Source organism: Egretta garzetta, unplaced genomic scaffold (genome assembly GCF_000687185.1).
Source record: "Egretta garzetta isolate BGI_Z169 unplaced genomic scaffold, ASM68718v1 scaffold51, whole genome shotgun sequence".
Classification (NCBI taxonomy): Eukaryota; Metazoa; Chordata; class Aves; order Pelecaniformes; family Ardeidae; genus Egretta; species Egretta garzetta.
In genome coordinates, this window is record NW_009258549.1 from 2095975 (window position 1) to 2123654 (window position 27680).

Here is a 27680-nt window from a genome sequence, read left to right on the forward strand (position 1 = left end):
AGCTGCTGCAGCCGCTGCGCTGTGAGCCTGCGGTGATGGATCTCCTGAAGGGAAAAGCTGTGGAGTACAGCGCTGACGGGCTTCATCTGCTCACTGCCGGGGAGCCGGTTGTTCTTCCCAACTCCCAGGAAGCTTGCAGGCAAGAAGCAGGACTGGAAGCAGGCAGGCTACCAGCCGCAGGGCTGGGGTCGGGTAGTACAGTGCAGCCTCCTTCATTGCAGCATCCTCATGGCAGGGACCGCGGACTGGGAGAACTACAGCTCCCAGCACCCTTTCCTGCGTGCCCCTGCCGACTACAGTTCCCAGACCCTTTTAACGAGCCGGAGAGGCTGACGATGGAAATAAATGCCGCCGATTTTTGCATAGCACCCTGCACCTCCGAAGCGTGGGCCGGCCCTTGGTTAGTGAAAACGGGAGCGAGGGAAAAGCCAGGGAGCATCAGCGCTGCGGAGCTGTGCTTTTGCCCACCCCTAATAGCCGCAGGGGTGTCTTCCAGCCCGACAGAGCACCCTCCCTCCCCTCGGGACCCCCTTGGCGGTCACAGGGAGGACCCTGCCCCCCAGGAAACACGGCTGCTGGGGGGGGGGGAGAAGCCGGGCCAAGTGGGTGAGGCTCAATGTGGGGGGCACCGTCTTCCTCACCACCAGGCAGACCCTGTGTCGGGAGCAGAAATCTTTCCTGTGTCGCTTGTGCCAGGGCGAGGAGCTGCAGTCGGACCGGGTAAGGCGGCTGGGTTGCCTCCCGCGCCGTGCCCCACCGAGCATGGGGAGGGCCGGAGGGATGCAGGGATGGAGCCAGACCCCGACACCTGCGGGAGCAACTGAGTGAAAAATGCCTGCTCTTTCTCCCCTCCTCTCCCGGGAAGGATTTCCCCTTGCCAGAGCCCCCTTTGCTGTGTTGTAGCCTGGCACCTGTCTTCCCAAGCTGGGCAAAAGAGGGGGCACCTCCCCACTCCCACCTCTCTCCCACCCCACATTCCCTGGGTCTGCCTTCCAGCTGTATCTGCCTGACCCAGCCTTGTCCCCTCTAAGGGGGCTCTCTGCTCTCTCACACCAGGCCTGCAGCCACAGTTGCAGAAGGAGACTGAGGCCTATTTTTTGGCTTTCTCAGCTTGGTTGGTCCATGCTGAGGTGGGCACGCTGTGCATACCAATACAGGAGTTAAAATCCAAGCTGGGCTGACTTGGCTAGGGGCTCTCACGGGCCCATGGTTTCCTAGGAGTCTTAGAAATAGTGGATGTTTTTGCTTAGGTTTGTATTTTCTCATAGTCTGGAACATTTGAAGGTTGGTTACAAGTTTCCCATGGGGTTTCTCTCCTTGTGGTCTATCTCTGTTGCTAGGATGAGACTGGTGCATACCTAATAGACCGGGACCCCACTTACTTTGGGCCCATCCTGAATTTCCTCCGCCATGGGAAGCTGGTCCTGGATAAACATATGGCTGAAGAGGGTGAGTCTTGGAGCACAGAAACTTCCCACTTAACGTCGCTGCTGTAGCCAGGACACAGTAGGACTTGTTGTCGGCCTTGTTGTCTCTCGTTCTCCTTCTGGAGGCTGATATGGCAGGATTTGAGCGGGCTATCCCTGCAGCTCTTGGAAAGCAGACCGATGTTTCCTTTGCTAAAGGGGTTCGGAGTAGGTGAGGAAGGCATCCTACAGGTGTTGTGGCTTCATGACTGTTCGTTCAGCAGAGATGTCACTGAGACGGAAGTAGGCAAGATCTCTTAGCCACAATAAACCATTTTTTAACTTGTTCTTGATCCACTTCTATCCAGGCTCTGTGACTGAGTTTTCTGTTAATGACTGAGTGTTTCTAATTAGGAATGAAAACCCAGAAGGCCAAACAAAACCAAGCTCATCTCTTCTACTGACTGTAATAAAGAGCATCATTAATCAGTGATATGCAATGTATGCTGCTGGTGCTCTGATGGGTTGTGGACTGCAGCAGTTCCTAGTGGAGCAAGTCAGGCAAACCAGTCCCTCATCTGAGGTTGACAGCGGGTCCAGCAGGATAACTCAGTAACATCATGGTGTTACCAGCCGGCAGTCCCCGATGCCTCGTTAGTTTTTGGGTGCTTGAGTCTAACAAGGAGCCAATTCCAAAGACAGGCTGTGCTGTGCAGCCCTTGCCAAGCACAGTTTCTGCATGTTCATTAGTCTTCTTGCCTCTCTTACATATTTTTACCTAATGCAAGGAAAGTTTTATTCAGAATCATCTTCTGAGTTTTAATTCCAAAACCATAACAAAGCAATGGTACAGCATTGTAATAAACACAATTCTGAGGTGTCTCCTACTTGACATTTCTTGTAATCCTGAGGTCAGACAGAGTTCATCCACAGGTTTTAATGTCAAATCTGAAGCATAAACTGGAGTCCTGTTCATAAGTTAACATTGTCCTTTGTTCCTGGTGCAAATACTCAGGCTGGCATAAAACTAACCCATTAGATGATTCATGGCTGAATGAGGGGTTCGGAAGACGTCTGAGTGTGTCAGGTAGTGGAGGATCAATCTCCCCACTTGCACTGCCTGTGTACTACCCCAGGGACACGTGCGTGTTGGCTCCTAGCCGCCTTTTCCTCACCAACCCTCTGGGAACCCACCTCCCTTTCCCTGAAGGCCTGTTAGCAGACCAGTGAGTCTCAGGAGAGGTGATAGATGTAGGCACCATAGAGAAAAAAAAAACCCAAACACTTCTCTGTTTACCTGCTTTGAGGGGAGAGAGCCAAAGATCATCTGAAGTCATATGGGGCTGCAAGGCGGGCGTAACTCCAACTGGCCCAGGAGGAAAGTTGAGATTTTCTAGAGTCTTTTGGTGACAAGGTGATAACTAGTGGTCATTGAGAGAGCCTGGAGCCTAACATTTATTCTTCTTGGCCAGTTCTCTGGGAAAGGCATTAGCAGTCCTCCGTGCAAGCCTTCACTGGCAGTGCTTGTTTCTGTAGTAGCAGGCAGCATAGGAAAATTGGGGTGAGCATTAGAAACACGGTGCAGAGAGCTAGGGTTCAATCCTCTGCAGTAAGAGTTTCAGGCAACAGAAACCTGTTAAAAAGTGAGGCTGCGGTGTCATTTCTCCCTGTGGGCCTTGGAAAGCTCAGAACTGATCTTTTGCAAGCCAAAACACAGACGGGCTGTTAACTTTCTGTCATTGTGGTCCCTCTGTCTATCTTTCTCAGGTGTCCTAGAAGAAGCTGAGTTCTATAACATTGGTCCTTTAATCCGAATAATCAAGGATCGACTAGAGGAGAAGGACTACACAGTAACTCAGGTATGGAGAGAAATGGCAAGGAAAGAGAATGGGGTGGGCAAAGGAAGCAATGTGAAAGGGGAGAGGTGAGTCTAGAGGGAGAGCAGACTTGGGAGAAGCAGCAAGGAATGGAAAGAAGCAACTAATTAGAATTTATGTATGTGCTAATGTCTACATAACAAAATCTTGCAGGGGACAGACTACCACCATTTTAGTTACACTAAACAAGTTACAGGCTTGTTTTGCATCCCCAGCAGTAATGTTGGATGTAGTCCCTGAAACCAAATCAGCTCCTCTAGCTTTTGGAAGAAGGCAGCTGGTTGCTGTGGGATATGGAAGAATGTTTGTGAGGAGACCAAAGGTGTCAGAGGGAGGAGGGCTCTGGTGTGGGGAGTCCTGGGAGTGTAATCACAGTGAAGAGCATGGGGATAGCTGTAGAGAAACCTGGAGGGAACAGGTGAAGAGAAATGCATTTAACATTTAACGTTCCGTGACTATGGAAGAGTTAAATGCAGACAATGAGGCACAAGACAATCCCGTGGCACAATCACACCTTGTCTTGGCCAATAACCTTTTAAAATCTGTCTTCTGGGAGTGTTGGCTGATATCTCAGTTTTCATCATGTCTCCCTCAGGTTGTAAGGCTCCAGCAACACAGTCACTTTGTTGTCGCAAAACCCCATCAGCATTTGTGGCATTTGCCTAAATGACTTTGTAGTGACGAATGCAAACTCCCTATCAAAAGAGCCCAGTACCTTCTGGGGGCAATGCAGGAAGCCCTCAGCTCAGTCCCTCCTCTGTTCTTGCTCCCCGTGACAGCAGAGTAGAAAGCTGGGTTGTGGTTTCCACTCCTCTTTAACCTGGGACATGGGGAAGAGGACAGGTCTGTCAAGGAGGGGTACTATCACTTCATTCTGCAGGAGGGCAACAGCCCTGACCATTGCCAACACGCTCTGCAATTTTGCTGTCAGGTGCCTCCCAAGCATGTCTACCGTGTGCTGCAGTGCCAGGAAGAGGAGCTCACTCAGATGGTTTCCACTATGTCAGATGGATGGCGCTTTGAGCAGGTATGGAGAAGGTAGAGCAGGTGGGAAGTTGTTGTCTTTTGGTCATGGATGCCATACAGTCCCCAGGCAAGGAATCTTCCCTCTCTGAGAATATTGGGTCAGTCATTGATGGTGCTATCACAGCGGCTCTCTCTTGCCCCGCATCTCGAGGTTTAGAGGATACTGTGTGAGGTTAAGCCATTTTGCATGCTGGCTGAGTCCTCTCCTGGTTCTCTGTGCTGCCTCCTCAGCATAGTTATGAGGCCTTTCTATTGGGGGTATGGATTGGACTCCATGCTGCATGGTGGGCTTTCTGCCTTTCTCCCCAGGTGGAGTGGCTGTTTGCAGTAACATGTGCTTGTGATTCTTCCTCTCATCTTTTCTAGCTTGTGAACATTGGCTCATCCTATAACTACGGGAATGAGGATCAGACAGAATTCCTGTGCGTGGTCTCCAAGGAGCTGTACAACTCCCCCAATGGCCTGAGCTCTGAACCCAGCCACAAAGCCAAGGTGAGACCAACTCTGCTATGGTCCTGCTCCTGTTGCCTATGAGATCTTTTGCTCTTGTTTGCTCCCTCTTTCTTTCCTCTCTCCACTGTGACTGTGGGGCACCTCAGTGGTGAAATACAGGGGCTTGTTCTGGTGTTCAGCACCGTAGCATTACACCCATTGCCCAAAAGGAGGAGTGTGTGTGTTGAGAGTGTTGGTGGCCATCTGTATGTGGCAAATGGCTTTAGCGAGTGACCCTGGCACTTCTCATGCTGCTCTAACATTCCCTTCATGCCTCCTCATGACCATGCTGTGTGTGTTACTCTGCCTCTAGGGTGTAATTCCCCTGAAGGCTTTGCAGCATTCTCCTTCCTTTCCTTTTGCTGACTCCCAGCCTAAGGGGCAGATCACCTGCTCCCCTTTTGAGGGAAGGTCAGAAACATGTGGCAGTGCATGACATCTTGTAGACACCTAGGATACAGGAGGGAGCACTAGCGACTGATGGCAGTTGTTGGGCAGTGGGATCACAGCATTTGTAAGAGGGTTAGATAGCCCTGACGTGATGCTCCAGAGGAAGGCAAGTCTCTTTGCTCCCTGACCATGAGCGGTCCTGGCCATGGGGAAAGGTCCCTTTTTATTCCAGTGTTGTGAGCATTGCTTTATTCCCTTGTGTGTCAGAAATAACTGCCATGGCTCATCTTGCAAGTATCTCCACTCTTTCTTCCCTTTGTCCTGCATGCTGGGCCACAGAGCACAGAGGAGGACCTGAAGGAGGAAGAGCAGGAGGTGGAGGAGGAGGCAGAGGCAGAAGCAGAAGCAGAGGAGAAAGGTGCAGCAAATCCTTGAGGAAAATGATAAAAATACCCCCCCAAGCATAGACCCGACCACCTTTCTGGTGAGAGCTCACAGCTAGCAGCAGGGAAGGACTAGGGCAGGTGTGGGGTGTGGGGGCAGTCGTCTCCAGGAGCAGGAGTCTCTCTGGAGATAAAGCTGACAAGGGTGGAGATGAAGCTGACAGGGGAGAGCTGTTACTGCGGCTGCTGCTTTGTATTTTAAGCTGTTTGGTTTATTTATGGTTATATTTTTATTTGCAGACTGTCCATCTATTCAGGATTGCACTAAACTCTTTCTTCCTCCGGACCCTCCCTCCTGCTCTCCTCCGTGTCCATCCCAGCACTGTCACCTACCTCCCACCCCGCCCCACTCCCCAGCCTCCAGCATCCTTCCCTCTGCTCCCTTTGCCTCCCAGGGCTCAGAGCGGTCCCTGTCTCTGCTCCTCACTTCTCCTCCTCTGCAGGTATGTTACTGTCTGCACTCTCAGCTCCTGCCAGCCTGAGCTCTGCATGAGTGACTCACTTCCCTCTTGTGGGTATGGCTCTGGTTTGTAGAGCTTGGGGAGGGGAAGGAGGGAGGGGAGGTTGACTCATCCCTAAGGTGACTTTTCCAATTCCCATCCTATGTGTGCCTTTACCTGCCAAGCAGGCCCTATGGCTCCGGACCTGAGGCTCTGGCAGTAGAAAGAGGAGCACAGCTGGGAGAAATGCAGAGAGGTGGAAATGAATGCAGAGCAGGCAGGGGTGGCACGGGGATGGGGACGGGGGAAGTCTGCCACGTGTCTGCCTGACACGCATGCCGGATCGCTTCTCTAGACTGCTGTCTGCAGCTCCTTTGCCTGCCAGCCCGAGAGCGGTTTGCAGCATTTTCCCCTCCCCGCTCTCGCGAAATGAGCCTCTGTGCTCTGCCTCCTGCGCAGGGAGGCTGCCTGGCCGGGGTGTGTGGGGCCGAGTACAGGAAGTGTGAGAAGGAGGATTCCTCTCTTATACTGGAAAACTGGCTCTTGCTAAACCAGAGGTGCTCAGTGCCACTCTTTGTCCTGGTGAAGGGCACTTGCTAGCTGGCTGACATTTCTCCCCCCTCTCTGTTTGATTTGAGAGCCTCCTTGTCCATAGCTGTGGGACCCGAGTGGTGTTGTCTTAAAAGTCAGTGTACGTTAATCACATGGGCTTTTCCTCCTTTTTTCTCTGTTTTCCCACCCTCACTCCTCGTATTTTTTCTTTTTCTGCTGTCCTTATTTCCTCTGTCATTTCCCTTTTCCTGTTTCTCACTCTCCGCTCCACACTCAATCACTTTTTTCTTTTCCCTGACGTTGATTCTGTTTCTCTCTTTCTCTCTCCTTCTCTAGCTGTTACAAGCCAGAGGTCTGAGGATGTGATCCCGACACTCCACTCCAGCCTTTTAATTTCTGGTTTATATCTTTATTTTTCTACTGCAGTGTACGGCAGCCCCTTGCCCCACAGTGACACCCCCAGCCCCCTTCCCTCTTCACATGCAGACGTGCTTTTTTTACAAACTCACCTCCAAGGCCTGAGCCTCGGCCCTGGAGGAGGGCAGATGCTCCAAGGAGCCCCTGGGCTGCTGTAGGGGCTGGAGCCCCCGGCCCCCTGCCATGCCTGGCAGGCTGGCTTTCCTTAATGTCACAGTGGCCCCTGCTGGGGACATCAGTGATCAGCCACTGCAGCCTGCGGTCCCTTCCTGAGCACCCAGGATGCGACTGGGGCCCTGGGGTGGTGGCAGCTGCCGTAGGACCAGTCCTGGCCCTTTCGCTGTTGCAGGCAGCTGGACTGGGCTTGTGGCCGAAGGGCAAATGCAGAGCCACTGCCCCTTTCTGGGCCACCTGCACTGCTCGCAGGGTGTCCCTGTGCTGGGTATCGCGCTCCTTGGTGCCTCCCTCCCTGTCCCCCAGAGCAGCCCTGTGTCAGCTGGGTGAGGAGGGGACGGGCGTGCTGCCCGGGTACCGGGAACACGCTGGCACCTGATGTCGTGTCTGCTAGCATGAGGAGATCCCTGCCTCGGGGAGCGGGGCGTTTGCTTCACTGCTCTGTCTGAGGACACCAGGTTGTAACTCTTGAATAAAATTCACAGTCTGTTCCTCCTTGCTGCCTCTCATTTGAAGTGGCAGAAATTTGGTGCTGGTAGAAGGGGGTGGGAGCTGGAGAGGAGGAGTTTGGATTCATTGCCTGGAGCCACCAGAAGCTGCTTGTGCTGCGCCTGTCTTCTGGGAGCTGGAGGAACTTCCCACTGCGTCTGTGCTGCATCCCCACTGCAGGCAGCTGGGCTACAGAGCAGGCTTGCTTATTGCTATCTGCACCCCTAAATCATAATGATCATAACGATACCTGTCTAGCTAGCGTATGGACCCCACTGCGCCTGGGACACAGCTGAGACGAAGGGCAGGGGTGTGGAAACTTTTGCCAGTTGCCAGTGCCAGGATTGGAGTTTGGTCAACCCCGAGATAATTCTTAACAGAATAAGACAAACTAGAGCCAAAAAAACCCTCTAATTAATTTTATTTCTAATGCTAGAGAGTGGCCAATTGTATATAAACACACACATACATATATATACTGTTTAAGCACTGTGCCCTCAAGCCTTCACCTCCTGGATTACCTGAGTTAGGAGACAGGAAGCAGTTGATGCCCTCGTGTCAGAGGTACTTAGAAGGGCTGAGGGAAGGGGATGGGAGGCTGCTCCACTGTTTTTATGGAGGGGTCGGGGCCTTTGCCTGAGGGAGTCCAAGTGCAGCAGCGGAGGCTGGGGGCTGCTCCAGCAGGGAGGCAGGACAGTGAGACGTGAAGAGTTGCCTGGCTGGGCTGAACAGCACATGCCAGCTAAGAAAAGAAGCAATTAGGGAGATGGAAGAGGAGGAGTGATGGGAGGGGAAGGGGGAAGAAGGATGAGCAGCAGGAAGGAAGAGGGAGGCAGATTGATTTCACAGTTACTGGAATCTCTAACTACATCAGTCACATTTTCTTTCAGCAAATGTTCCAGCATAAGATTGTGGCTGAATCACATGGTTCATGGAAAGTTCAACCCCCCCCTTACTCCTCTTCTCAGAAATCATCAACTTGGGGACTGCTGCTGTGTGCCATGTCACCCTCCCTCCTGCTGCCAACCTGTTTGGATGGATGGCCTCAAAACACCTCGGGATGCTCCCTGGGAAGCACTGAGGGGGAAGAGGGTCTGCCCACCTTTCTCTACAATCCCCAGTGCAGGCTTTTTTTACCCTGCACAGAAGAGCATCCTGGGTCTGACAACATCCCACACAGAAACTCTCTCTGAGTGGCAAGTGAGCAAGATCAGGAATGGGTGCCATGTGAGTGTAGTCTGATGGGGAGAAGACAGAGATGCACTTTTCTCAGCTCATGGTTTGGTTCATCCAGCCCAGCACTTGAGTGATCCTGGTGTACACTCCATAGTGATTAGGACGTGCACATCCCATTCCCCAGCTGACCAAACCAGCCAGAAACCACCTGCCACTGGGTTCCTTGCAGGCCAGCGGACCTCCGGAATCACCCTAGAGAACAGGAAAGAAAAATGGGTGATGGCAATTCACCGGCTTTTCCTGCTGGATGATTTCATTAGCTTTGAGTATGCAGGTTCCTGTATCCCCTCAGCTCATGCCTGGGGCATCTGCAAAATCCCTTGTACCTTAGGCAGATGTCAAAAACAGTCTCCAGTGCAAACATCCAACCCATAATTGCATTCCTTCATCATGCAAATTCTCCCCCCTTAGCCAGCTCCCAAGAAGCTGACAGCTCTGTTGTTTTCTTCTGCTCCATGTGGCATTTCCAAATATGTGGAGAGCAAGGAAGCTGGTGGAATTTAACTGGATACCCGGAGGGATAGGAGACAGAGAAATTCCTTGAGATTGACAGTGAAGAAGGAATGGACAGGTTACTGTGTGTGACAGATGCTAATGAGGCTGAGGGGGGAAGAGACTGATGTAGACTTGGAAGTGGGAGGTAAAGAGTGGAGAATGGGCTGAAATGAGAAAAGGAGAAGGTAAGTGTTTCTGGATCCCGTCTAAGGCAAAGATGCTGGGAAGAAGTGGTCCTCAGAGCTGTTGTTGGCCACTTAGACCAGAAGAAGGGTTGGGGGAGTCAGGCATTTTATGGCCTTTCCACCCTCATTTCAGGGTACAGGGCACATGTGGGAGACTTGGGACACACCCCCACATCTGGCAGTCAACCCTGATCCCACAACTCCTCTTTCACCTGGCAGGCATCTTTCTTGCCCTTGTGGTACCCAGCACACAGCATCCTGGGAGAAATCATGTAGTGATAGGCTTCGCTGCAGATGTCCTGCTGGATGAGCTGCACGTCCACCTTCTGCAGAACGTTGCTGATGTGCCCTGAGGGGTAGAGCACGAAAAGCAGTGCAAGTGAGCAATGGTGGAGCCTCCCACCTTACCCAGCCCATGTCCATCTCCCTGCATGCTGAAAGCTGCCATCTGAATTACTGTTCTGCTCTCCACTGGCATTGCAGCCTCTGACTTTCAGCAGAGCACTTCACCTGCATGGAAGGAATAACATTCCCCTGCAGTCCCTTTGCCTACAGAGATATGTTGTGGGAGCTTCAGCTTTTGGGTCAAGGGGGATTCTGGTTTGGGAAAACCTCTGAGATGTTAGAGTTTTGGATTTGCTTCTCATTGAAATGGTGGTTAAGGCGCTCAACTGGTAACTTCATCCAACCTGTGACCCAAAATCAAAGGGGGTGAAGGAGGCATAATGCTTTGAGGTAAACAGAAGTGTATTCTGCCTACTCCACTTCTGAACCTATGTTTCCACCTTGGCTCTGCTACAGTAGGGCCACCAGCAAAGACCTTGCACCTACCACCTTCCTTGAGGGCTCCCCAGCCAGTGATCCAGCAATGAAGGCCAGGCTCAAAGAATTGAGAAGGAGCAGGCAAGCAGATGGGCTGGATTAAGGGTGAGATGATCACAGGATGGTCCAGCTGGAGCAGGGCCACATCATAATCATGGCTGTCCTCCTCGTAATAAGGGTGAAGGAAGAGGCGGATCACCTTGAAGGACACCTCTGTGTGGCTGGTGGCATTTTGCAAATATTTACCCAAGTAAACGGTCCAGATGGAGGCGGAGGCCAATCTGTAGGATACAGCAGAGAAGATAACTCATCACATGAGCAGAGAAGGATGGGCAGAGCCTGGCTGCTTCTGTCGCAGTCTTTTGAGGAGTGTCTGATGTGGAAGATCATTTCCCTCAGAGGGGCCTCTTTTTTTTTTTTGGCAACTGATTTCAAGAAACTGGGTGGGACATCTCTCTGATGCCTTGACATGCCTGTACAGTGGGACCAACTTTGGGCAGACACTCATACACACAGGTAACTTGCTCATATTGGCTTATTTTCCTTAGCAAAGCAGGCTAAAAGGTGTATGTAGGTTAGACAAGCAAGTGGGGCTGGTCATGTGCAAGTGACTCTGATAGGGCAGAGAGCAAGAACTGAGCTGGTGAACCAAAGCTGCAAGGAGAGGGAGACACGGAGAAGGGGAGCGAGCTCTGAGAAACTGCTAGAGGGAGAGAAGCAAGAAAGGCAGCCTAGAGGTGGGGGCATTAAAAGGCATGACAGCCCTTTACAGAAGCAGGGGACAGCCTAACAAGGTGGCACCTCTGAGAACAGAATAGCTAAGAGCTAACAGCCAAGGGAGAACCTGTCTCCAGCAGGAGGTTGAGGAGCAGAGGGGACTTCATCCTGGACGAGAGGAGGAGGAAGCAGGAAGAGGGCTGGTTTTAGACTCAGAGTCCTGTCCACCTCTTGCCTTACATGTGGCATTTTCTAAGAGGAGGAGGAAGCAGGAAGAGGGCTGGTTAGAGTTCTGTCCACCTCTTGCCTTACATGTGGCATTTTCTTCCATACTGCCTCTCTGGCTGTGAAAAGCTCCCTGGTTTGGTTTAACCATCTCTCTTGCTCCAAACTAGGACTCATCTCCAGCCTATTGCCTGCACAGAATGCTTGCCCATAGCATGGTCCACCCCAGGCTGCTGCTGGTTTTCTGCTCCTCTTTTTTTTCCTCTACTTCTTATCTCTCACACCACTTAAAATCTCTCCCTGATAGGTACACTCATATGCCATCTACCAGGGCTGTGCTAGCTCCATCCATCCTGCATTGGGACACTCCAAAATGGCTGAATTCAGCCTGCATGGACCACTTGAAAGGCCTGCTCCCAGTGCCGGGTGGCTTCCTTTCAGGGTTATAGGACATGGGTAGGAGCATGGCAGGAGCAGGGTGAGGTGAGAAGCACAATCGCAAAGCAGCTCCAGTCCTACCAAGGCTGGTGACACCATACTGAGGATGACCAGCAGCTCCTCCTCCCCGAGCTCACATGGCATCAGGAGGGAAGGGCAGCCAAAGAAGTCCATCAGTAGCAGCTGGGGAGGTGGGGGATCTCCAAGAGTATAGAAAAAGCGGAGTTCAGAGGAGGTGGAGACTGTGCCTAAGGGTGCACACTCCTTCCCCCACCCAGCCCCGTCACCCAGCAGAGCTGTGGACCTTCCTCCTCCTTGCTTCTTCCCAGTTTGGAAGAAAGAGTGAACCCCCCTGATCTGTGTGTTACCACCGCTGTTGTGGTACTTATGGGTGGAAGGAACTGGGGGGAGAGACCATGCTTCCTCCTGAAAGAGCAGGCCCTGGAGGTGGGCACCATGGGACTCAAAGAGCATCCTCCACAGGTAATGCTGTAGCCTGGTCCCATCCTAGCACATGCTGATGCCTCCCTGGTTGTGACAGCATGGGGACAAGACAGAGCCAAAGGAGGTGGAGCTGTGAAGTGTTTTCCACTACCATTGCCCTCTCAAATCTTCTCTGTGAATCCCAGCACTGCCCTTTTTTCCCTGTGTGCACACCCACATACTAGTGCATGTATCCATACCCCTTTCTCTAGCTCCAAGCCATGGGGAAGCATGGCATGGGTGCCAGCTGAAAGGTGCAGCTGCCCCATGACATCTTCATAAGCCAGACGATCCTCCCATCATGTGTGACATGGAAAGTAATGCAAATCTCCTGTCCAGCACCCTCCCCTCTCCATTTACCTCTCATCCTGGAAGCAGTGTGCGGCTGAGACCACCCAGCGGTCAGCAATGAGTGTTCCCCCGCAAATGTGGCGTCCCCGAACTTGTAGGCTGGCCTGCCATGGCCATTCCCCTTCCACAGAATTCACACCACCCACGATCCTGCTGAGAGGGGCTTGCAACCCACAGTCTGAGGAGGAGGAGACAGAGCAGGTACTTCAGGGGAGGAAGTGAACGTGATATACTGTGCCTGCCCTCTCTTTCCTACTTAATTGACTGAAGAGTTTGACCTCTAATCCCAGTCAGCAGATGCTTTCTGTACTGTCCAGGAGGGGTCTAGCAAGCACTGCCTCCAAGTGCATGCCCCCGTAGATGCCTGCGCAGCCTTACCCCACCTCCGGCTGCAGCCCAGGGATGCCTTCGGGGCAGCATGCTGTCTGTGCTACCTGTGGTCCTGTCGGGGAACCCTCGCAGCCCTTCCCTTTCGCTGCCCACTGAGGCTCCAGAAATACCAAGCAAAGAAATCAAAACACAAGCTCTGTCCCTGCCAGTGACCATGCAGGCATGGGTGATTTCCCTGGCTGGAGCCTCGTAGGATGGCATTACTTCACACAAGCCAGCACAGTGGTCCAACAGGCAGCCTGTGGGTAGGACCTGGCCTATGAGACACATCTGTCTGGCCTGGTGCCTCTGCCTGAAGGAGATGGGGAGCAGCTGTCCAAAGAGCAGACAAACCCTCCTGGCAGCTCAGCCACCGCCTCTGCAGGCTGGAGCAGTGCCAGTACTGCCGTGGGGTCGGGGTAGGAAAAAGGGTGTGGAACAAGGGAGGGTGTGCACTTATGCCAGGGCAGCGGGGGGAGAAGGGGGCAACTTTCAGCTCCATGGCATCCTGAACCTGCCTGGCTGACGTGTGCCTGAGCATTTCCTCACCACAGCGCTTCTCATCGGACAGGTCCTTGCAGTCTGCAGCGGTGTCACACAGGGGGTTGGGTTTCTTCACACAGGTCCCATCTTCACAGCGGTAGGTGAAAGGACCACAGGGGATACCTGCGAAGAGGAAGGGGAGCCAGGATGGAGGGAGGGCGGCAGGTTGCAAACACAGCCTGAAGTCCTTTGGGTGGGGGAAAAAAGGCAACAGAGAGCTTGGGGGAACTCCATAAATGATGACAGGGAATTTCCTGAGCAAGCTTGGTGAGCTTGCAGAGCAAACGTTGTGAGCAGGTCAGGCATGTTAACTCCCAGCTGGTGCCCTCACCTCATAAGAGAGAAATATGGAAATATGCTACCTGGCTTAAGCGTAGGGGAAGGTACCTGCCAACCCCGCGCCGTCCCCTCCCTACCTTCACTGCACTGCTCCTCATCGCTCCCGTTGACGCAGTCCAGCTGCTGATTGCAGACCTTGCTGAACGCAATGCAAGTGCTGTCCTCGCGGCACTGGAACTTTGCAGGGCACACTGCATGGGAGGGAAATGCCCAGGAATTAGGCATGCAAGACAAGGCTTCAGGTGTGAGGTCAGGGCCCTAAGTGCACCAGTCAGCTCCGCAGCATCTTCTCCCACCTCATAAGGATTTGGCATCCTGTGCTTAAGACCAGCTCTGGTATAGTGCAACTGTGTAGTCTTGAAACAGACTGCAGTGAAGAGCAGGAGCCTGGTCCCCTTTTGCTCAGGAGTTGCATTTAATCTGAGGTCCTTGCTATTGGTCTTTGCCTGATCTCTGCTGTAGGTATGCCTGCACCCTGTCTTATATCTTGCTGATGCTGACTTAACTTTCCTTGACTTCTTGGCTTGGCCTCGGACCTGCCTCATCACTATGGTCTTGTCTTGCCGTCACTGGACTCTTGGTTGACCCTAGGTTACCATCACCAGACCTGGTCCACATGCTTTGTTCAGTTTCTGTAGGACTGCATCCTGTCTGGTGAGGTCACTGTTCCTCCAGCCTTGCTGCCACCCTCAGCTCGTGGGTCACCTTCCCCTACAGAGCAGCTGCTCCTCTCGCTCTCTGATAGGTGAGTCCTGAGGAATGATGGACTCCTTGATGTCCCTGAGCTCTGTTAGCTGCTCAAGGTGGAGATGGGCCTAAGGTGCCCACCCATCACAGGGTTTGACTTCTGATTATACATTTTCATAGCAGGAGCCGTTCCCTTGTCCTGTGTTTGTGTGTATCTATGTGCAACACCAAGCATGACGGGCCAGTACCTCCCGGGCATTTTTGTACTGCAATGACTACAATTTCTTCAGCAATTAGTGTGAGGCTTCCAGATGACTGGAGGTCTCAGGCAATATGAACGTTGATTTTAAAGACAGGGACTATTGCATACAGACATGGAGTGAATAAGCAAGGATGCAACAGTGGTAAGGGTGTAAGAATGGAAGGAAATCGCGATGCTTCTATTTTCTTTTTCAAATACAAAGAAGTGTTTGAAAACACTGAGAAACAAACACTTTTTTTGTTTAGTCTTGGTCCATGTTAACCTGTGGAACTGAATTACACAAGATATCCTGGAGTCCAAGAAGCTAACGGGGTCCAAGAAAGGATTAAGTGTTCATAAGGATGCATATGTATCACTGTCTGCATGAGGGAAGCAAGCCAGCCCTGATGTCAGACAGCTGGATGACGGGACAGAGCGTACCCTCAACAAGACTGCAGGCAATACAAAACCCAATCTCGGCAACCCTGTGAGAACTCCCACACTGGAGTAAAACTTCTTTGAGAAATATCTCTCCTTTCTTTTACTTTAGACTTTTCTATACCTTCCTCTGAATCTTTCAGAATCGGCCATTGTCTCCAGTGGTTTCAGGGATCTTTCTGTCTGTGAAAAAACAGCTGTAGGGGACAACTAATGAAAAACTAGTGGTGGCAGCAATGTGATGAGCCCCGCCACTCACACCAGGGGTGGGAGAATAGATGAATTAGGTGTCATGCCTGAGCCTGAATAGCTGTTTCTATGAGAATGGGCTTTGCAGGACTCCTGGGATGCCAGGGACAGTGTTGGCATCAGCACTAATTCCTGTTGGCATGAAGAGCTGATGGCTGATCAAGGACTTAGATGCTCCCAAACTGGGGTGCAATATAAGGGTGAGGATCTGTACAGATCAAGTGTCTTGAATGGCCTGTGGGGACAGGGGAGAGAGCAGGGCAGTGGGTGGGCTTGGGGAGGTGGGGGCAAGGTGGGAGGTTTTTGGGGGGGATGCTGAGTGGTATGACAGCAGAGGGGGCTGTAGGCCAGGGCTGAGCTTGATCATCAGACCTGGCTGGGGTAAAAGAAGATCGAGGTGGGGAACAGCCTGCTCGGAGGCCTTCTTTCAGGCTGTCTGGAGCTCTTGGTGTGTGCGTATCAGGGGTTTCTCCCGGGAAGACTGTGAGGTGCACAGGAGCCAGAAGTGGTGTCGCTCCTTCCTGAGCAGGCAGTGGGATGAGGCTTTTATGGATGCAGGGGTTTAAGCTCCTGGAGAGGAGATACAAGGCTGTATCCAGGCCAGCTGAATCCTTCCCATCTCTCCCTACCCTTGGAGGAGCAAGGGGAGAAGAAATCACTCACCACAATTTCTCTCATCCAGCCCATTGGGGCAATCTTTGATCCCGTCACAGGCTGGGACGCACAAGCCGTTCACCAAACACAGGAACTCCCCGGGACAGGCTGTGAAACCACCAGCACGTAGTTAGTCCTCAGTGACTGTAAACCTCTTTGCAGTAAAGCACCATGGCTTGAAAGTGGAACACGGAGCTGCACACTTTTCCTGACTACCCGTGTGCTGCGGCAGCGTGCCGGCTGCACTTCCCCAAATCTGCCATGTCATCTGCTCTGAACAGGGCAAATGGAGCCAGGCTATGCTCCAGGGGAAGGAGGGCTCCTTCCCTGCTTCCCGTTGTATCAATGGGCAAGACCCAAGACAGCCACCTGCCTGGTGTGCCATACCTCTGGTTTAGCACTGTTTCATGACTCCTGAATGCTGTGGGAAAGCTGAAATAGGTTCTTTGTAGTTGTTGTTAAAACTTGGTTGGGGCCTTGAAGGGGTTGGTGTTAGACACGTGCGGGCAGGTGCACATATTCAGGAACTGGTATGCATTACAGGCACCCTTTAGGAGGGAGGTGGAGAAACCTTGGGAAGACAACCATGGGCATGCATTTGGATATGTGTGTATGCATATTTATGTGTGGTTTTATTTGTCTCTCATTTGCACGGATTCCAAAGTGAGTTCTCTCTGAGAGCCCTTATCATTGAAATAAAAGGCACTTCAAGTCAGAGACAGTCTCTCATTGAATTCCCAAGGCCAGTCCATGAGGTGGGCAGAGGGGTGAACCTGCAGGCAACTCTCTGAAGCTGGGCTGCAGCGCATGGATGCCCTGACAGCATGAGGCAGGGCCACATGTGCAGAAGCAGCTTCGCACATAAATGCCTCTTCTTTTTGGCAGATCAGGGGGGTGTGCATCACCACGTTTGTGGGCGTATGCCTGAAGGGCAGATGGCACCTAGGGCTCAGGGGATGTGTCTTGTGTTTCTCCTAACACATGCCAAGCGCACAAGGGCTGCTGGTAGCCAGCCAGCTACCACCCCACTGAGGAGGAAGGAGGAGCCTGAACTTACGGTCAGATAGGTTGTACAGGCTGTATGCCGCCTGTACGCCGGGGCCAGTTAAGGAGATCTGTGAGGTGAAGGTGATGGCGATGTCAACCGAGGATGTGGCTGGGATCCGCTCGGCATAGGCTTGCAGGGTCCGCAGGCCACACAACCTGAGGGACAAACACAGGTGGGATGTCCCAGGCAGGGAGGGAGGAGAAGACAACAAAGAGGAGCAAGGGGGTTTGGTGGGGCTGGGGTGCAAAGAGGGCCACGCAGAGAGTGTGTGTGTGTGTGGGGGAAGCTGGGAAGTAAAAATGCCTTCAAAATGTCACAATATTATGGAGGATCAGTGGTAAAAGGCTGTGATTTAAATCCATGCCCTGTCAACGTGCAGGAGAGCTGACACTGGATCTTGCTCTGCCTGGTCACATTTTGGTGACTGAGCAAGGCTGGGATCAGGAGGGAGTAACCCAGGAGAAACAAGGGGTCCTCTCTGGGTGCAAGGCAGCATAACTAACATAGGGGCTCCCCCAAAATGGCTGAAGATGTGAGGTGAGGAAGCCCCAGAGATAAAGAGGGATGAAAACACCACCACACGTGAATGCTGAGAGAGAGGGGAAACAACTGGAATGGCTGTGATATTCAGCACCGAATAACTGGCGGCAATAGGGCAAAATTAGGCCTGATGAACTGGATGAAAGCAGTCTATGGATATGGTGACCTGGTCCTGACCTCAGGCCATGTGCGAGTCCAGAGTGACCCTACTATCTTTGGACATTTCCCACTTTCTGGGCAAGCACTGAATCCAGGCCGCACAAAGCAATTCGGTTCTTAAGTTTGTCTTCCTGAAGAAGCCATGTCGTAGAAACTGTGGCACTGACAGTTTAAGAGAGAGAGAGCTGGGAGAGAAGAAGTGAAAATCCTAAGCCAGGGGAACATAGCTTCTGGATCAGACCCTTCTGGAGAAAAGAAGTTACCCCCACAGTAGCAGTGGAAGGGAAGTTAATGAGGGGGGCTGGGAGAGGTTTTGGAGGGAAAGGGGCAATTTTGCAGTAAGTGGGAGGGAAAACAAAAGCCATCCAGCTCCTCTGCTTTGAGGAGATGGGAGCACAGCAGCTCTTCGTCCTTTGCATGTGGGCAGTGGTGGGCAGCAGCCCCAGCTGCGTATGGATGCTGATTTTGGGAAGTCCTGCAGGGGGAAGTGGCTGTATCAAAGCAGGAGGATATGGAGCTACACGGAAGATCTGTATGGAGGTGGATCTGAGGCAATGGCACACGCAGATAATATTGCAGAGGTGGTGACAGGCAGATTTGCAAACACAGGAGACGTGGGAGGACACCAAGGTTACACACACAGGAGAAAACTAGGAAGCCTGGTGCAAACAGCAAGACAGAGAAGGCAGGCTGGTGGCTCAAAGCAAACCTGTAAGAAATGTGCTCACTGGGTAGCCTGCGAACAAGAGAGGCTGAAAGAGAAGCAGACAAGCAAGAGGTGCTGGCACAAACAGTGGCTGCTGCATGCGATGACAGGCTCTCCTTCCTCAGACCTGGTGGCTGAAGTGGGCAGGGAACCTGCAGAGGTTTAACACCAGTTTAATCCCAGGTGGGAAGTGAGAGACAGAAACTGGAATCCCAGCACACACCTTCTGTTCTGAATTATCCACTGGCCTTGGGTGCAGGGCAGGTCGTGCTTCTGTCTGCTGAGCGCGTAGGCATCGAACCACAGGGTGACCCCATAGCTGAGGGATGGGACCTGCAGGCAAGGGGAGCAGAGTGGAGATGGCTCCTACGAGTGCTGCACCCCGCTCTGTATGACAGAAATGAGCAGGGCAGATGCGAAGGGGAGAGCCTCCAATTCACACGTTGCAAGACAGAAGGAAGTATCATCTAAACTGGGGCCATGCTGCAGCCCAGGGTGGCTCTGCTGCTGGTCTCAAAGCATGGTAATTCCTAGCAATTTCTAGTGATCTGGTTCTGCCTTGAAGAATTCTGCTGGAGAGCAGATTTCAGACTCCTCCTCAACTATGGAATCTCTGCTCTGGCACGCAATATTAGACTCCTTCCCCTTCAGAAACACACATTCTGTAGAGGCTAGGCAGCCTGCCACCCTCTGCTTGCTTCTCATGGTGATCCGACTGAAACCACTGTCTGTAGCCCCCCCCAAATGTGGGGAGTGCTGTATGGGTTTCAGGGATGGGAAGGATGCTCCTGTGGGAGCTGGCTCTTACCGTCATGTGCCAGGTGCACTGAGTGTTGGGTGCGTAGTAACTGGGGTAGTGCGGGGTGCCGATCTTCCCCTGCTGCTCCAGGCCTTCCCGCAGAGTTATATTCACTTTGCAGGCTGTAAACACAGACATTTAAAGCCCTGTTAGCTGTCGTCTCAACCTCAGCCTGGGGATAACATGTACTCATCCCATTGTAGGAAGGGAGAAAAGGGGCTCTAAGACCTGACACTAAAGGTGACTGGGATGTTCCACCATCTCCCCTCAAGGGGCCATTTCTACCTGGCAAGATTTTTAGCCTTCTCTTCTTGTTCAGAGAAGGGTAATGGTAATGTATATTGCTGATTTAGACTCATATTGAATTGACATTTATCTGCAAGTACATCTGGACATGATGTCCAGGCCACATCTGGTTTGTCCATGCATGAGAGCCTGGGCTTGCTCCTAAAGTATCATGATCAATCAGGCTCTGCTTGCCAAAGCCCGGGCTGTAAAGACTCAAGCCAGATGCTAATGTATGAGTCCAGGTGAGGGAGCAGCATCTAATCTGCTTTTTACTGACCACTGCTACCCTTGCAATCTAGAGGGATGCCCCTAATGGGGATGGAGAACCTCAGGGAGTGGTGATGCTGTAGGAGAAAACCTGTCTCCTTCCTGTATCTATGCCCCTCCTCCTCCAGCCTTCCTCACCTTTGAGGGGCACCACCTGTGCTGAGAGGATGAAGGGGTCGTAGTAGCTGTACATGGCTTTCTTCCACACAATGGACATGACAGGGCCTGATGAAAGGACTTCTACCACGGGCTCCTGACGGCTGCAGCCATAGATCCTGAGGGGGAAGAGACAAAAGGATGGGAGTGAAACGAGCAACAAACGAATGAAAGAGAAGACCAAGGAAGAGAGGCAACGGAGGCCCATGTTATCCACAGCACACGCCTGCCGCGAGGCCCTAACTGCACCAAGTGAAGGGCCAGCAGAGAGACAGCTCGCACTGCCGTAACCTCCCAGGCTGCAGGGCTGGCTGTGTGATATCCCACATCAGTGACTTCAGCCCATCAGCGAGAGGCACGTTCTGCATCAAAGAGAATTTCCTCTGATGTCGTCTAACACCTTCCCCTGCTGCGGTGTGTCGTGCCATCCTGCCCGGCTTCCCCGCCATGCCCGCCCCGCTCAGGAGCTACCTACGAGGTGATGAGGTGTTTCTCCAGGGGCCCAGCTGTGTCGTACATAGCCAGGCGGTCCCTGCAGTCTGGGAGAGTCCACTCCAGGCGTAGCTTGATCATGTAGCCCTTGAGGCCGTGGAGGTGCCAGAGACAACTGGAGGCCAGGTAGTCGGGGCCCTCCAGCCTTAGGACATCGTCCTCCTGGACATAGTTGTACCTGTAGCAACCTGAATCCAGGGGAAAGATACAGGGCTTTAAACCTCAGGGTGATGTAAATGGAGGCAAGGGGGCGGGTTGGAGCGGATGTAAGGGAAATTCAGATATAGGATTGTCACTTGTGATGTCAGTGCAAGCCCTAGTTTGGGGTAAGGCTGACTCATCCCAGTGATCTCAGTTTACCTTTACGTATGTTGCGGTGGCACCGGTCCCCTAGTACTAGTGCCCCAGTTTCTCTCTGTAAGAACTGTCCCCTCTCCCTTGGCTGAGGCGATACTGCCTCAGGCTTTAAATATCAGCACAACACAGTTATCTTCCCCTGGCTTCATTTTCTTTTTCACCTCTTTCTCCTCTCACCCTCATATTCTCCCCAGCTTTACATCCCCTCATCTGATTTCCAGGTTTCAGCAGGCTTCCAGACCAAGATTTTTGAGTAAAAGTCAGCTTAAAGGTGAGTTTCTGATCGCACGTCTAATGTAAGCTACTAGCCACAGCACTTACAACGCTGCCTGAAACTACTAAAAGCACCTTCAAACATCGCTAAGACAACAGACTCCTAAAGGACTGACACCCCATCCAGTGCAGAGCCATGCAGGAAACCCCCCCAGGGTTTTCCTGGGGCCCGGAATTAGCACCGTTGTGCTGGTATGCCAAAGTATTTGACAGGACTCATCACGACAGGGACAAGACTTTCCTAAGGTGGCTGCACCGCCCCTGGGAGCTGGCATCTCTGCACAGTGGCATGCTGCTGGGGCAGAGGCGTCAGGATGCTCAGAGCCATCCAGCACGTAGCTGCGCCATTGTCCTGGTTTCAGCTGGGATGGAGTTAATTTTTTTTCGTCTAGTAGCTGGCATAGTGCTGTGTTTTGGATTCAGTATGAGAATAATGTTGATAACACACTGATGTTTTAGTTGTTGCGAAGTAGTGCTTACGCTCGTCAAGGACTTCTTCGGCTTCTCATGCCCTGCCAGCAAGAAGCTGGGAGGGGGCACAGCCAGGACAGCTGACCCAAACTGGCCAAAGGGCTATTCCAGACCATATGATGTCATGCGCAGTATATAAACTGGGGGGAGTTGGCCGGAGGGCGGGACTGCTTCTCAGGAACTGGCTGGGCATCAGTTGGCGGGTGGTGAGCAACTGAGTTGTGCATCACTTGTCTTGTATATTATTTTATCATCATTATTATTATTATTATTTTCCCTTCCTTTTCTGTCCTTTTAAACTGTCTTTATCTCAGCCCACGAATTTTACTTTCTTTTTCCCCAATTCTCTCCCCAATCCCACTGGGGAGGCGGGGAGTGAGAGAAGGGCTGTGTGGTGTTCAGCTGCCCGCTGGGTTGAACCACGACAGTCTTGTAGTTTGGATCGGCTATGAGTGGCACGGGTGCTCCCTTGCTACTGCTCTCATCTCCCCTTCCCAGGATTTATGCCTCCAGGAAGCCAACGAGCTTTCTGTCCCCTGCCCCCCCCAAAAAGTCACAAACTCAAAAAAAAAAGGAAAAGATAGCCTACCCAGAGTGGATTTCAGCACTACTATGTCTTTCACACTGGATTCTGTTAGAAAGGAAATATAGAAAGGAAGATAAACAAAAAGATAAACTGGTAGTCTCAAAGCATGGCAGGTGATGACTCCCTCCCTTCCTATGTAAATGGCTCACTTACACCTTCGGCATGGGACATCCTCCAGGACCTTCCCTGTCTGCTCTCAGGGGCCTGTTTCAGTCATGCCTTCCCCACCTCATCTCTATGGCAAATCTCTTTGGTCTTCCTCCAAAATCCAGCAGCCCCGGTTCATGTTTTCCAGCCCACCATGGGCTTCTCTGCCTTTTTCCTTGCCCATTTCCATGAGCCATTCCAGGACCTCTTCCCCTTCCCAGGAGGGCTGGGCATTGCTTCAGGCAGCCATCCTCCTCTCCTGCCAGTCACACCACAGGGCACAACCCCACTTCCCAGAGCCTTCCCCATCTGCTCACCCCTCCACTGCTCTCCCAGTTTAAATAACCCTCACTGAAAAGCATGGGAGTTACTGAAGGTGGGAAAGGAGGTCTCTTTCGGTGACCACTGGTTGATGAAGCTACTCAACGTCCTTATAGAGTCCACCTCTGGAGAAGGAAGATGCAGAGAAGACCACCAGCAAACACTACAGATCTGTGCAAAACAGAGCCACAGGGTGGACAACGCTTTTAGGAGAGCTGGGCTTTGCTCCAGCCTCCCAGCTGAACTGGGAGCGGCCAGAGATCAGGTGCTACTGGGAATTGCCAAAATAAAAGGCACCGTGAGGTCAGTTGGGTGTGAGAATTGCTGCTGGGGGCTTGGTTAGGTCAGGGCTTTGGTCTTCGGCAGCTCCTAAGCAGAGCTTGCAATTCTATGGGGAGAGCCGAGCATTTTTGTCATGACAAAACCAGATGTTGTGGAAAAGATGACCTGCAGGCATAAGGCAGGCTCCTGGAGAAGCTCACGTGCTGTAGGGAATGCATGCTGAGCTGCCCTTTTATCTGAGGGTAAAAAAACTGAGTAAAGGGAAGTAAGTCCTGAAATTCTTTGAGGGGAAAGGGAGGTTAAGCGTCCGAGGGTGAGGGTAGCTGTTAGTAAACTGGAGAAGTTCCCGCACTACTCAATGGTTTGCAGCTTTGTGTCTTAGGGCAGGCTGCCGCAAGATGTAATGTTTAGAGCTAAGTGGGTCAGCAAGTGGGTCTGTCAGAAGGCAATGAAGTGCTAATGACTTGCTATTAGCTAGCTATTTTTTCACTCCAGTTTTACAGAATGAAGCCAAAGGTTAAGTCACTGTCTTGAGGTCATTCTGGCCCAGCAGTATAAGAGGTTTCTGGCTTTTGCCTTAGTTGCTAGACTGTGCTTCTGACTGGAGAGGGAGGCGGAAAGGACCAGGGAAAGCAGAAGGAGCTGGAGAAGCTACAACTGGTGTGTTAATCCCAAAATAGAAAGTGTGGTCTGCTGAAATGAATAAAACAGTGAAACAGATGTGAAGGGAATATGAGGGAACTGGGAACCGCTAAAAGAATGGCACCAACATTTTTATTTGTTTATGAGTTACATTATGAAGTGAGTAAATAAAGGGAAAATGCTAGATGAGCTGACTTGGAAGCATTTAGCATATGATCTTATGATATCTTTCTTAAGAAAGTTAATTTAAATTGGCTGAGCATAAGGTCTGGTATGCTGGAAACATCAAAAGTAGAAGTAAGTGACTAGTGGTAGCTGCAGGAGATGTCTTCATGAGATGCTAATGCAGCTTCAGAATAAGATCCTAACATGATGGTCTGAATGAAGGAGTGAAAATCATTTTGAGGAAATCAAATTTGCTTTGGGGACACCAAAAAATCGACCCCCAAAACAAAACAACTGAGATGTGGAGGGAAAAGCTAAAGAAAATATGGGTGGGGTATATTAAAATAAGATTCACCTCAGAAAAATGCAAGATAACATGTCTGGGGAAAAAAACTTGGAGATGTAACATTTCATGTGAAGAAGAATCTTGGAAATGAGAGTTCCAAGGGGAGAGAAGCAGCACAATGTATTTTAAAACCAGTGAGCTTTGGGGCTCTGTAAGAGGGATCAGATCATGCTGAGAAGATAAGTCTTGTCATAAAGACCAAATACAAGTTCCATCGGGCTTGGATGCATTGAGTATACACATCCCTTAGCCCTGTTAGCCCTTTAGCTAACATCTATTCTAGAGCAGTTCTGTAGGGGTGGCTTTTTAAACAGGCTGTGATCTTCACTGTGGACAACAGTAAATAATCCTTAAAATCAAACTGAATAAAATAAAATAAAATAAAATAAAATAAAATAAAATAAAATAAAATAAAATAAAACTGAAGTGGCAACAATGCTTTGTCTTGGAGGAAGACTAGTGGTGACTCAGGTACATTGCCTTTGTTCTTCTCTCAATCGAATAGCCTGGAATGATCTCCCAAAGGAAAGCAGGAAACCTAACTGCATGCTATTTTTGAGCTGAGCTGATCAAAGTCATGACCTGTGTAAGATCTTACTCCACAGAAGCCAAAGCTGATGGGAGAAGGAGAAAAAAAAAAGTTATTTAGGTGGTCATGGTCAGCTGTGTCTCCAATAATCTTTAACCCTTGGAAGGGGAGACCTTATTACCCTCTACAGCTACCTGAAAGGACATTGTAGTGAGGTGGGTGTTGGTCTCTTCTCCCAGGTAATGGGTGATAAGATGAGAGGAAACGGCCTCAAGTTGCGCCAGGGGAGGTTTAGATTGGACATTAGGAAAAATTTCTTCACCAGAAGTGTTGTTAAGCATTGGAACGGGCTGCCCAGGGAAGTGGTTGAGTCCCCATCCCTGGAGTTATTTAAAAGACGGGCAGACGAGGTGCTTAGGGGCATGGTTTAGTAGTGGACAGGTATGGTTGGACTCAATGATCTTAAAGTTCTTTTCCAACCATTCTATGATTCCAAAGGAAGGATGCTTTTTTAAAATCAAACCTCGGTTCTCCTCTCTCAGGAAGAAATACGTGTAGTTGTATCTCCTGATCCTCACTTTTTCCCTGTCCTCTTCAGGTTTCCCCTATCCCCTTCGGTAATGACTTCTGGCCTTTTTTCCTAACCTCCCTTCAGCACCTTATAAACCTTGGAGCATTTCTTACTGCTCAGGCCACTGCTGAGCAGCTGGTACTTACCCAGCAGAACCAGCGAGTCTGGGTTGACCCTGTACTCCGTCTGGTAGGGTGGGCTGCCCGAGCTGTTGAAGGTGGCGGAGAGCGCTTGGTGAAGCACTGTGTTTACCTTTTCAGCAGTCACCTCCTTCTGCTGACTCTCGGGGATTTGGAGGGCAAACCAGAAGAAGAAGGTCAGCGCCCCCTCCCTAACAGAGAAATAGCATGTTAAATATCCTCTCTTCCTCTCTAGAATCACTAGAGAAGCAAACCCCAGAAATTAACTCCACACTGGTTTTCCACAAATCAGACATATCTGTGTGGGCTTTCCAGCTCACTGCTGTGACCCAGAGGAACTGCTCTGAGTGGGGCAGGAGAGCTGCTACGTCCATGGTGGTAGCTAATGCTCAGTCCTTTGGGGGAGGAAGCCATTTTATGCCATCTGGCTTTAGTGATGACCGTATATGGTCAAATTAATGTGGTAATTAATCAAGACCAGTCTAATGTGTAGTCTCATTTCGGGTAGAAATGACCTTTGGTTACTACTGACCAGAGGTTGAAAAGAAACACTCAAGACTTCATTGTCTCACCTCCCAGTGGTGACAAGTGGATGATTTATGACTTAGTACCTTACCACAACCCATTAATGCTGGGCTGGCTTAAGCTGCAGGAGACTGTTACTGGGAAAGCTCTGTTCAACCAGCTGGCAGCAAAAGTTGGCTGGGGGAGGGGGAAGAGGTGTTGAAACAAACCTTTGTTAGGTAAAAGGCTAGAGGAGGAATCACAAGTGAAACCTTTCTTCCCCCAGTTGAAAATGGAGTTGCATCAAAATTGGAATTTTCCTTAGCTGAAGGACAAATTTAGGGGTGTGGTTTTCCATGGAAAAAAATCAGAAGCACATGTATATGTCAGTTTGGAAGTTATTCCTGCTTTCTTGATCTACAGTGATGACCTGCAAAGCTGTAGTCCCACATCTGTCCCATTCCACTGTTACCCTATTCCCAGGTGGGCCATGCTTCTTGGCTGGAATATATTTCCATGGTGCATTCTGGCCTCTCCCTTCTGGTGCCTAGAGTCAGGCCATAAAATTACTTTCTTGAATTACAGAAATTAATTTCCAGCTGCTTTAGTTTCTACTGAGAATGTGAAGCCCAGATTTTTTTCAGTTCTTTCCAGTCAATTTTTTTCCTCTCTTGAACTTTTGCCTCTCTGAAAAATTTCTCAGTTTTGGCTTTTCATCATGACCTCGGATGAAGATGAACATCAAAATATCCCTAGCTCTGTCATGCTGGAACCATTCTGGATCTAGACTACCCAACCTAGCCTCATGATGGGGACTGCAGCAGTTTATCATGGCTGGATTTCGGTGAAACCAGGGTGCAATTGACTGGAAGCTTTCACAAACAAACAAGCAAAAATGCTGGGGGTGCTACTCACCCAAAGGCATACACTGTGCTCGAGTTGTAATATCGACCCAGCTCTGTGGCACGAATCAGTTCCTTCAGCTGCAACGAGAATGTCATCTGATGACTGTGGCGCAATGTTATAGTGGAAAAGAACCTATGGCTAACCCTATATTTCATCCCTCTTGCTGTACAGACCCACCAAGTCTGTCACTTGGATGGGGGACCTGACTCCTTCCTCTTTCAACTCAGCTGCCCTCAGGGCCAGTTGGCCCGTGGAGGGGGAAGGGATGTTGAAACAAACCTTTGTTGAGGTAAAGGCTAGAGGAAGAAGGCCAGCTCTGGTCATAAAATGGCCCTTACCATCTTCTGGAGCTTAGCTGACTCCAACCAGAAGGCTCTGGACTCCACCTGCCCAAGGTCCGGGGAGTATTGCCGATTGAGGACCTGGAGGCTGCCAGAGTAAAACTGCAGGATGGCCGGTCCCAGGTGCCACGGTCTGTAGTCTGCCAACAGAAGACACTTCTGGGTTACCTTGCTGATATGTAGGAGAGAGGGATTTACCCCTATGTGTGAGTCTGTAAAGATCACCGAGAGTCAATAACACATTTTGGGCTCGGCATTGCCTTGGCTGCACCCCATCCAGCTCCTGCATGGGGACAAAACATATTGAATTTTTACCTAGGAAATACCAGGTTGCTGCAGCAGCTCCAGCCAGCAAAAGAAAGGCTATCCCAAGGGGCATGTAGCGGAGGCAGTCACGTGAGTTAGTCTCTGATTCATCCTTTGAGAAGGAGTTGGCATCTTCCTCCTGTTCCTCGGCCTCCATCAG

At 51.1% G+C, this 27680-nt stretch overlaps 2 protein-coding genes across 2 annotated transcripts; one reads left to right on the forward strand and one right to left on the reverse strand.

Moving 5' to 3' along the window:
* Positions 1–35: 35 nt before the first annotated feature.
* KCTD17 (potassium channel tetramerization domain containing 17) lies at positions 36–7596 on the forward strand. Its single transcript, XM_009647728.2, has 9 exons — positions 36–139; positions 564–720; positions 1341–1449; positions 3174–3265; positions 4215–4310; positions 4676–4801; positions 5531–5609; positions 6963–7053; positions 7524–7596. Exons 1-9 carry the CDS (start codon positions 36–38, stop codon positions 7594–7596), a joined length of 927 nt encoding a protein of 308 aa, XP_009646023.2.
* A 1299-nt stretch (positions 7597–8895) lies between these two features.
* TMPRSS6 (transmembrane serine protease 6) lies at positions 8896–27680 on the reverse strand. The gene is made up of 17 exons (XM_009647822.2): positions 27530–27680; positions 27212–27354; positions 26883–26950; positions 25470–25654; positions 22324–22365; positions 20617–20821; positions 20124–20260; positions 19440–19552; positions 18855–18964; positions 17236–17381; positions 16188–16286; positions 13987–14100; positions 13577–13693; positions 12668–12836; positions 10454–10725; positions 9835–9971; positions 8896–9134 (listed from the first exon to the last, which is right to left on the reverse strand). Exons 1-17 carry the CDS (start codon positions 27675–27677, stop codon positions 8976–8978), a joined length of 2364 nt encoding a protein of 787 aa, XP_009646117.1. The 5' UTR covers positions 27678–27680; the 3' UTR covers positions 8896–8975.

Coding starts and splice junctions, on each gene's coding strand:
- KCTD17 (XM_009647728.2), top strand. CDS start 36: ATGGATCTCCTGAAGGGAAAAGCTGTGGAGTACAGCGCTGACGGGCTT. Junction 3,266..4,214: donor AGGACTACACAGTAACTCAG/GTATGGAGAGAA, acceptor TTTTGCTGTCAG/GTGCCTCCCAAGCATGTCTA. Junction 5,610..6,962: donor AGCAGAAGCAGAGGAGAAAG/GTGCAGCAAATC, acceptor CTCCTTCTCTAG/CTGTTACAAGCCAGAGGTCT.
- TMPRSS6 (XM_009647822.2), bottom strand. CDS start 27,677: ATGGAGGCCGAGGAACAGGAGGAAGATGCCAACTCCTTCTCAAAGGAT. Junction 19,553..20,123: donor ACAGGTGGTGCCCCTCAAAG/GTGAGGAAGGCT, acceptor CTGTGTTTACAG/CCTGCAAAGTGAATATAACT. Junction 14,101..16,187: donor GCTGGATGAGAGAAATTGTG/GTGAGTGATTTC, acceptor CCTCCCATGCAG/TGTGCCCTGCAAAGTTCCAG.